The 10,516-nt window shown below is 46.7% G+C and overlaps 1 protein-coding gene across 1 annotated transcript in view; it reads left to right on the top strand.

Annotated features, from left to right (window-relative positions):
• Nucleotides 1-6,457: 6,457 nt before the first annotated feature.
• MYO7B (myosin VIIB) overlaps nucleotides 6,458-10,516 on the top strand; it is a 79,636-nt gene continuing 75,577 nt past the window's right edge. Inside the window, exon 1 of the mRNA XM_007461316.1 lies at nucleotides 6,458-6,480. Coding sequence (XP_007461378.1) covers nucleotides 6,463-6,480 — 18 coding nt within the window. The 5' untranslated portion in view covers nucleotides 6,458-6,462. The remainder of the gene's footprint in view (nucleotides 6,481-10,516) is intronic.

Below are 10,516 nucleotides of genomic sequence, written 5' to 3'. Positions count from 1 at the left end.
TTTGCCAGACCCCAGGGTTAGAGTGCCCAATATGTGGCTCAAACTGCTCCCTCTCCAGGGAGTGTCTCGGCCCATGTAATCTCTATTTTCTTCTGAGTCCCCTCCCAGGGGCACAGACCCCCACCTGACCGCTTCTCTTCCCTTCCTACCTGATTTTGTGTGTATCTTTCTTAGAGCCTTTGTTGTACAGGAGTCTTTCTGTCAGTCTCCAGTTAGTTTTCCACAAGAATTGTTCCACATGTAGATGTATTTTTGATATGTTCGTGGGGGGAGGTGAGTTCTGTGTCTTCCTACTCCACCATCTTGATTTGGATCCTCATCTTTTTAAATATAGTGTTTCAGTATTATAAATTTCCTTCTAAGCACTGCTTTCACTGCATTCCACAACTTTTAGTAAGTTGTAGCTTCATTTTCAATTAGTTGAAAACACTTTAAGAATTTTCTTGAGACTTTGACTCGTGTTATTTATAAGTATGTTTCTTAATCTCCAAATATTTGGGGATTTTCTAGCTATTTTGATTTCTAGTTTAATTTCTTTGTGGTCTGACAACAGACATTGTATGATTTTTATTTTTTTAAATTTCCTCAGGGGTGTTATGGCCTAGAAGGTGGCCTATCTTGGTGAATGTTCCATGTGAACTTGAGTAGAAGGTATATTCTACTGTTGTTAGATGAGGTATTCTACAAGTGTCAATTAGATCCAGTTGACTAATGATGCTATGCATTTCAACCATGTACTTATTGATTTTATGCCTGCCAAATATGTCAATTACTGATGAAGGGGTGTTAAAGCCTCCAACTATAATAGTGGATTTATCTTTTTCTCCTTGTAGGTTTACCAGTTTACCACATGTATTTTGATGTTCTGTTGTTACATACATACATGTTAAGTAAAGTTATGTCTTCTTTGGAAATTGGCCCCTTTATTATTATGTAATTCCCCTTTATATTCCTCATAATTTTCCTTGCCCTGAAGTCAGCGCTACCTAAAATTAGTATAGCTACTCCAGCTTTCTTTTTTTTTTTTAATATTTATTTATTTATTTGGTTGTGCTGGGTCTTAGTTGTGGCAGGGGCACTCCTTAGTTGTGGCTCGCGGTCTCCTTAGTTGCAGCTCCTGATCTCCTTAGTTTCAGCTCACCAGCTCCTTAGTTGCCACACATGGGCTCCTTAGTTGCAGCTCCAGGGCTCCTTAGTTGCGGCTCACTGGTTCTTTAGTTGTGGCACACGGACTCCTTAATTGTGGCACGCAAACTCTTAGTTGTGGCATGCATGTGAGATCTAGTTTCCCAACCAGGGATCGAATCCAGGCCCCCTGCATTAGGAGTGTGGAGTCTTATCCACTTCACCACCAGGGAAGTCCCCAGCTTTCTTTTGATTAATATTAACATGGTATATTTTTCTCTATCTCTTTATCTTTAATCTATCTGTGTCTTTATATTTAAGGTGAGTTTCTTGCAGACAACATATAGTTGGGAGCCTCAAGCTTTTAAAAGATGAAATCTTCAGATCCTAGTGATCATTTAGATATGAGGATCATAGGATGACTCAAGTGTTTTCTTCAACAATTGCTAGTTCCATTCACTGAGATAAAGAATGAAGGGGAAAGAGCAGATTTAGGGACAGAGGAGATGTGTGGTCATGTTGAGTTTGTTGTGCCCATGGCCTATCTGCTGGAGATATCCAGAGACTAGGGCCTTGGTGGAGCTGGAGTTCCGGATAGAGATGAGGGTTTGAGACATTGACTTCAGACTCAGAAGTGCTTTGATTTTGTCAGTGGCCCTGGGAGAGGGTGGAAATGTGCAAGGGGAGTGGGCAGACTGAAGGAGAATAGAATGAGCACCACCATATCAATGAGAATTCTTTGGTTTCAATGACAGAGTACAGATGGCTTAGCTCAAATAACAAAATGCAAAAAGTCAAAGACAGGATTTCTGTCTTTTCATTCCCTCCTGTCCTTCCAACTTTCTTCTCTCATATCAGCTATTTTCAGGACACTAGGACCATAGCCCCTGGCTGTTCTGGAATCACATTTCAGAACTTTGCAACTAGAGAAGAAAACTAATCCCCAGTTTCAATTCAGAACATCTCAGGGAAAGCCCTTTCTTGGATTGCATGCCATCTTTGAGGTACCCTGATTCATGGTTCCTATCAGAAACATTTTGGACAAAGGGAGGAGAATTTCCCCCAAAAGAAAATAGGGGAAGGCACATCAGGCAAACAAAAACAACCACCATCTCCCTCAGACACCAAGAGATCAAGGTGAGGGAAAGGGCCCTGGGAGGAGATTGAGGGGACCCCCTAAAGCAAAGGAATGACAGGGAAGTACAGTCCTGCAGAAGCCAAGGGGGCGTGCTCAGGGAACAGGACATGGCTGAAAAAGTCCTGTCATGGACTTGGGCAACGTTAGCCCTGGAGGGGTCGGTGCAGCGTTTGTGGGTACGTGTGTGTGACCCAAGGCTTGGGAAGGCATGAAGGGTGAGATAGTGGAGGCAGCATGATGGGGCAACTCTTTCAGGCAGTTCAGCTGTGGAACAGAAACAAGAGGAGGGCAATAGCTGAAGGCGGTCATGAGGCCAAGAAAATTCATTTTAAGATAGACAAAACTTGCATCTCTATGCAGGGAGGAAAACCAGAAGAGTAAGAAAGAATGAAGATGTGAGAGGGAGGGGTAATTGTATTAGTTATCTACTGCTGCATAACAAATTACTCCAAGATTTTTCAGCTTAAAATGACAAATATTTATTTCCTCACCCAATTTCTGAAATCCAAGAACAGCTTATCTGGGCGGTCTGGGCCAGGAACACTCACGTGGTTTATATTCATTTTCTAGGGTTCATTTATATTCAGCTTCTGGAGCTAGAAGTCTCAGACCAAAGATGTGGGCAGGGGTGCTTCTTCCCAAGGCCCCTCTCCTTGGCTTGCAGACAGTTACCCTCTTGCTACTTTGTCCTTGTATGACCATCCCTCTGCATGTACAGCTCTGGTATTTCTTCCTCTTCTTACAAGGATATCAGGGTTACGCCCCACCCTCACAGCTTCAGTTTAACTTCACCACTTCTTTAAAAGGGCTTTATCTTCAAATACAGTACCATTGTGAGGTACTGAGGGTTAGGACTTTCAACATATGAACTTGGTGAGGGGTTCACAATTCAGTCCATAACAAGGTTGCAGTCAGGACGTTGGCTGGAGCTCTGGTCATCTGAAGCCTTGACCATGGCTGGAAGATGTTTTCAAGATCACTGGCTGTTGACTGGAGACCTGAGTTCCTCACCACATGGGTCCTCCTTGGGGCTGCTTGAGTATCCTCATGACGCAGCAGCAAGTTCCCCCAGGCCGAGTGATCTCAGACAGAGCAAGGAGGAGGACACAGAGCCTTTTATGAACTAGTCTCAGAAGCTATACTCCATCACTCCGACCTTATTCTATTTGTTAGAAGGGAGTCACTAAATCCACATCCACAGTAGGGAGAATGAGTCTCCATATTTGGAAGGCAGCAGTGTCAAAGAATTTGTGGGAGTATTTTAACCACCAGAGTAATTGATAAAGCAAAAGCCCTGATGGAGGAGGCCATCAGTGTGGGGCTGTCAGGGGGCCTCTTCCCCTGGGCAGTCCCTTAAATGTTCTCAGATATAGGGAAAGGCAGGGAGTGGGCAGAGCTGGAAGCTGAGGGTGATTTTTCTCTCTTTTTTCAATGACACAGATCAAGGTGTTCTGCAGAGTGAGTAGTGGGAGGGAGATTTGAAATAAGAGTGTTGTTGGGTTTTTCTTTTTCCAGAAAGAGCTGACCAGGGCCCACTCAAGTGTCCCTGAGCATTTCTAAGGTCGCAGGGGAGGTGCTGGCCCCTGTCGTCAAGATGGTGTGACCCATCCTTGGTGTGCTCAGCTTGGTGCTGGGACTTTGCAAGGTACAAGCAGGAGTCAACAACATTCACAAGACAAGGGTGGACCAGAGGGCTCCACATAGAGTGCAGCTTATTGTACTTTATTTTTGTATTCCGTTTATGGGTACTTATAAAACCACTTTGTTCCAGAAAAGATGTAAGTCAGTTTCTAGGCAGGTTGGGATAGAAATGAAGCTCGGATGCCTGGTTGATAGAATGGAGAGAAAAGCAAGGGCTGAGGGGTTGTGATGAAATGAGGGAACAGTTGGCCATGGGCAGAGGGCCTGGTGCTGGCCTGGGGTGTGGCTGGAGGGTGGCAGCTGGAAGACATGTCTTCTGAAATGGAGAAGTTCTGGGACACAGGAAGACCAGGGCCAGTCGTGGGGGAGTGGTCAGTGGAGTCTGGGGACCAGAGGAGTGGGAGTCCAGAACACTTGGCAGGTTCATCCCTCAGGGATGGCAGGACTGGTGGGGGGGCACCTATGGGACACATCCTGGTGTTTGGAGAGGGATTATGTCCATGGAGGTCAGTGCCATGGGTGAGGGGGTAGAGGGTGACAGAGCTAAAGAACGTGGGTAAGCCTCAGATTCCTACCTGCGGTGGAGAAGTGAGGGGCCAGAGCCACAGTGGGGAGCGAGAGGCAGGCAATGCCCTCTGCGTCTTTCCCACCCACCACCTCATTGCAGTATGTGAGGCGTGGAGATGGACCAGCCTCCTCTTGAAAGAGCAGTATCCTCAGACACTTAAAAAGGAAACTCAATCTGACTACTACCGCCTTTTACATTGTAGGCACTCAACAAATGCTAGGAGGAGTAGATTGCCATAAACATATAAATGCTCACACACTAAAGAAAAATTGGAATAAGAAAATTCTTTGTCCAGCAGAACAGAGTGGCAAAGACTGTCTGTCACATTCACCCACTACCTACACCTCTAGTCTCCTCTTACCTCCCAGCTTGGTCTGCTCAGCCCAAATGTGCTGACCCCTCACATCCTTTGCACTTTTGCCTCTGCATCTTTTGCAGTTTTCCCTCTGCCTTTGCTAAAGTTGCAGCATCCCTAGAGAATCGCTCCCCCCGCCCACCGCCCGCTTTTATTTTGGTCTCGCAGCTTGCAAGATCTCAGTTCCCTGACCAGGGATTGGACCCAGGCCACGACAGTGAAAGCCCTGAATCCTAACCACTAGGCTACCAGGGAACTCCCGAGAAAGCCCCTCTTTCCTTCCACTGTGAATTCTTACAAATCTGTCAAAGGACATCCTCTCCAAGGGCTTCGTTCTCTGTTTCACTGAACAACTATTTCCTGGGTCCCTCCTTGGAGCAAGTCTGTGTTAGAAGCAGGAAGCATATGATGAACAAAAAAGCCAGTACCTGCCTCAGGCATCTCAGTGGGGCAAGGCTGGGGATGGGTGGGGCTCCTCCTTGCGATCAGGGCCTCCTCCCTCCCCTCCCTCCCCTCCCCCATCTTTCCCGTGTGTTTCTGTGTATGTGTGTATGTATGCGAGTTTTTAAGACAATGGTGGGGATATGTGTGCAGCATGTTTTCTGTCTCTGTGTTCCATATTGGTTTCACAGATACTGCACAGGGTTTGTTTTTCTCCCCCCCCCTCCCCCCTCCCTCCCCCACCTGCTGGCAGCTACACAGGCCTGCCTGTGTGCTCCCAGGGCACCTGGGAGGCCGCCAGGTGCTGCGGACAGGCCTGAAAGGAGGCAGGTCCAGGTTGAATCCCCAGCTGTGCTACTGATCAACAGGTCACCTTTCCTTTGTTGAGTCCCATGAGTGAAATGGGGGATATCTGTGTTTTGGGGGTTTCCGTGAGGTTTATTTATTTATTTTTGGCTGTGTTGGGTCTTTGTTGCTGTGCGCAGGCTTTCTCTAGTTGCAAAGAGCGGGAGCAACTCTTCGTTGTGGTGCACGGCTTCTCATCGTGGTGGCTTCTCTTGTTGCGGAGCACGGGCTCTGGGTGCACGGGCTTCAGTAGCTGTGGCTCGAAGGCTCTAGAGCGCAGGCTCAGCTCAGTGCACGGGCTCAGTTGCTCCGCGGCATGTGGGACCTTCCCGGACCAGGGCTCGAACCCATGTCCCCTTCATTGACAGGTGGATTCTTAACCACTGTGCCACCAGGGAAGCCCCTGTCCGTGAGGTTTAGATCAAGTATGTTGTGTCTCTAGTTCTGCTGGCTGCTTCCCTCAGCACTCCGTGTGGTGTAGGGTGATGACTGGTATTCACGGATGTCTGACCAGACACAGCTTGAGCTTCTGGATGGCAGGGATGGTGTCCTAAGGATGTTCAGAACCACCGCACTCCCAGTTGAGCCCAGTGCCAAGTGCAAAATAGACGTTCAGTAAAGATAAGATAGGATGGATGCAGCTGACGGGGCCTCCCCTCACACCTGCGGTGGGACCATGACTCATCCGTCCATTCATTGAAGAGTCATTTCTCGGCCCCATGCCAGGCGCTCAGAGCCACGCTGATGAACACACGTGGCTCCTACCCTCCAGGGCTCCAACTCAGGGCCACGAGGACTGACATTCTGCTTTCTCTCTGCACACAGGCTGTCAGGAGTGGCTGCCTCAGGATGTCGGGCTTGAGACTGGTAAGAATTGCATCTCTTCCATCGAGGGGTTGTTTGTGGGAGTTGCCACAGGCTGAGTCAAATCACTCCCAAGGAAAGAAGAAGAGAGGCAATGAGACCTATAAGAATACTGAAGACAGGGAGTTTGGAGGAACGAGACAGATTGTATTACCTAAAGAAAATGACCTTGGCCAACCTTTGGGCTTTGGCAGGGGGACCACACTTGCACAGTAATACCTCACTTACATTCAGGGCTTAAAATGTCCTGACAAAACACACTACAGTATATAAAATAGGTAACCAACAAGGACCTACTGTATAGCACAGGGAACTATACTCAGTATCTTGTAGTAACCTATAATGGAAGAGAATGTAAAAAAAGAATATATATCTATATCTATAGCTATATATTAATATATATATGTATAACTGAATCACTTTGCTATACACCTGAAACTAACACAACATTGTAAATCAACTATATTTCAATAAAATTTTGAAAAATAAAATAAAATGAAAAATAAAAGAACAGAAAAAAAAAAATGTCTTGACAGGGTATTTCTCATTTGTTGGATCCTTCATTTATCTAAGTAAAGGCAGCACAGAGGCATCTCTAGGCCCATCTTTTCTATGGGAAGAGAAGACACGGCAGGTGGGCACATGGGATCAGGGCACAATACCCATTTCAGCCAATGTCCAGAAGAGCCAGCCCACCTCGGAAGACTGAGGATCAGGTCTCCCGGAAGTGGATTCTTCATGGCCTTGGGTCTTTGAGTTTCCTTGTAGTAATTTCTGTCTCAGGCTGGGGAAGGAGCTTTCTGCGTCATGGGTAGCAGCCAGTTGTCAGGTATTTCTTATCACAAAGAACAACGAAGGTCACGTAGATCCCTCTGCTTTCTGTAATTCATCCTCTATTTCTTGAATCTCAGTACAGACTTTACTTTCTTTGCAGCTGATAGCTTCTGCTTTATCTCTTCTCGCTCACTCTCCTCCTGATTCAGCTGTTTCTGCACAGTCATCTTTTTCTTCCAATAGAGTTCGTGAAGCAGCTCTATTTTCTGCACTCGGCTTCTCATTTATTTCCTAGGAGAGCTTTGGCCAAATGGAGTGAACAAAAGTCATGTTCTAGCTCTTTTGTTTACTTTTGCAGCTCATGTTGGCCTGACACCTTATCATTAAGTGTGGACTGGAAATGGTCTCTTTTTCATCTCTGGTTAATATCAAGTTCACTGACAGATACCCATCATCTGTCTTTTTATTTATTTATTTATTTATTCATTTATTTATTGGCTGCGTCGGGTCTTCGACGCATGCGGGATCTTCGTTGAGGCATGCGGGATCCTTCGCTGTGGCGTGCAGGCTTCTCTCTAGTTGTGGCGTGCGGGTTTTCTCTTCTCTAGTTGTGGTACGCAGGCTCCAGGGAACGTGGGCTCTGTAGTTATGATGCACGGGTTCCAGAGCGCATGGGCTCTGTAGTCTTCGACACGTGGGCTCTCTAGTTGAGGTGCGCAAGCTCAGTAATTGTGGCACTTGGGCTTAGCTGCCCCGCGGCATGTGGGATCTTAGTTCCCTGACCAAGGATCAAACCTGTATCCCCAGCATTGGAAGGTGGATTCTTTACCACTGGACCACAAGGGAATTTCCCATCATCTGTCTTTGACTGATAATCTTCTCTCTTTGGTAATTTGCCCACTGTTTCAGCTGCACGCCGCAATTTTCACGCTGGAATTTTATCCCTGTTGTAAGAAAGCTTTTCTAGGTCTCTGAGGTTCCTGATGTGATTCAATTAGTTCACTGAATCTAGTATGCTGCTCAGGCTGGCCTTCTGCATCCTGTGGCAGCTGTTCCTTACTGTTCTTCATTTCACTTTTAGTTTTACTAAGTTGTTTTGGGCACACAGTTTGAAGAATCAGTCCCCCACTTCCTCTTCCAGAGAGGTGACCACCCTCGACCTTCTAGTCAATTCACTGATACTTCCCTCTGTGTCTCTAGAGAATGTGTGTACAGGGCTGTTTGAGTTTTTGGTTCCAGGCATCACCTATTACTGACTAGGTGAGAAGGGCCTTAGCTCCTTGCCCCTAATGCCCACCCACAGCACTCATACTGTTTCTCCTTCCTCCCGAAATTGTTAAATCCTAGCTTTCATTAGATCTACATACAGAGTTTACTTTTTTTATCTAAGAAAATGTTCCTCTCAAACGAAATTATGGTTACCAGAGGGGAAGTGTCAGGGGCAGGGAGGGATAGTTAGGGAGTTTGGGATTGACATGTACACACTGTTATATTTAAAATAGATAACCAACAAGGACCTACTGTAGAGCACAGGGAACTCTGCTCCATATTATATAACAACCTAAATGGGAAAAGAATTTGAAAAAGAAGAGATACATGTATATACATAACTGAATCACTTTGCTGTACACCTGAAACTAACACCACATTATTTTGTTGTTGTTGTTTTTGTTTTTGGCCGCGTCGGGTCTTAGTTGCAGCACGCAGGGTCTTCGTTGAGGCATGCGGGATCTTTCTTTGCAGCACGTGGGCTCTTCGTTGTGGTGTGCAGGCTTCTCTCTAGTTGTGGCCTGTGGGTTTTCTCTTCTCTGGTCATGGTGCACAGGCTCCAGGGTGCGTGGGCTTTGTAGTTGTGGCTCATGGGTTCCAGAGCACATGGGCTCTGTAGTTTGTGGCACGTGCGCTCTAGTTGAGGCACGAGAGCACAGTAGTTGTGGCATACGGGGTTAGTTGCCCCACGGCATGTGGGATCTTAGTTCCCTGACCAAGGATCGAACCCACGTCCCCTGCTTTGGAAGGCGAATTCTTCACCACTGGACCACCAGGGAAGTCCCTCACACAACATTGTTAATCAGCTATACTCCAATATAAAATAAAAAGTTTTAAAAAAGAAAGAAAGAAAATGTTCCTCTCGACTGAGCCCTGCAATGTATCGTAAGTGCTATGCTTCCCTTTGCTAGACTTTGTAATTGTCCTTCTGCCCTATCTGCTTTGTTTCCTCTGTACTTATGACGACATAACCTCCCCCCGCCCCCGGCCACCCAGCTTTCTCCCAGATATGTCAATGTCCTTTCAAAATGATTCATCTGGGGGTTCAATCAATTTCATCCTCAGAAAGAAGTTTCTCCTAGAGTTGCTGAGGCCGTATCTAAACCGGCATCTTCTGAGGCACACGTCTCGGAATTGTCCTGGGGTCTCCTTCACAACCACCCTGAAGCTTTCTTTCACCGCTCCTTTGCACTGAATCCCTTTTCTTGGACCCAAGGCTCTTCTCTCTCTTGGTTTACTCCCTTGTTTTGATCAAGCACAACCTGTAATAGCTTCCTGAGAAAGGGTACATATGAAGTAAATATTTTTAACAACTTGCATGTCTAAAAATATGTTTATTCACATTTGAATGTCAGCTGGGCATAGGATTCCATACTAGATGTAATTTTCCCTAAAAACTGTGAAGACATGTACTCCTTCTGGTTTCCAGCCTTGCTATGGAGAAGGTGGGCAACATTTTAATTCTTGAGCCTTTGTATAAAACTTATTTTTCTCTCTGAAAGCTTTTATGATCTTTTCTTTGTCCCAAGTTTTTTTTTTTTTTTTTTTTTTTTTTTTTTTTTTGGCGGTCCGCAGCCCTCTCACTGTTGTGGCCTCTCCCGCTGCCGAGCACAGGCTCCGGACGCGCAGGCTCAGCGGCCATGGCTCACGGGCCCAGCCGCTCCGCGGCGTGTGGGAGCTTCCCCGACTGGGGCACGAACCCGTGTCCTCTGCATCGGCAGGCGGACTCTCAACCATTGCGCCACCAGGGAAGCCCTGTCCCAAGTATTTTGAAATTTCTTGATGTGTGTGTTGGTGTGGACCTATATTCATTCTTTGCACTGTTTTTTTTTGTTTTGTTTTGTTTTTTTGTGGTATGCAGGCCTCTCACTGTTGTGGCCTCTACCGTTGTGGAGCACAGGCTCCGGACATGCAGGCTCAGCGGCCATGGCTCACGGGCCCAGCCGCTCCGCGGCATGTGGGATCCTCCCGGACCGGGGCACAAACCCGCGTCCCC

Source organism: Lipotes vexillifer, unplaced genomic scaffold (assembly GCF_000442215.2).
Source record: "Lipotes vexillifer unplaced genomic scaffold, Lipotes_vexillifer_v1.1 scaffold158, whole genome shotgun sequence".
Lineage (NCBI taxonomy): Eukaryota > Metazoa > Chordata > Mammalia > Artiodactyla > Lipotidae > Lipotes > Lipotes vexillifer.
The sequence above is the reverse complement of the archived record's forward strand: the minus strand, read 5'-3'. Positions and strand labels throughout refer to the sequence as shown.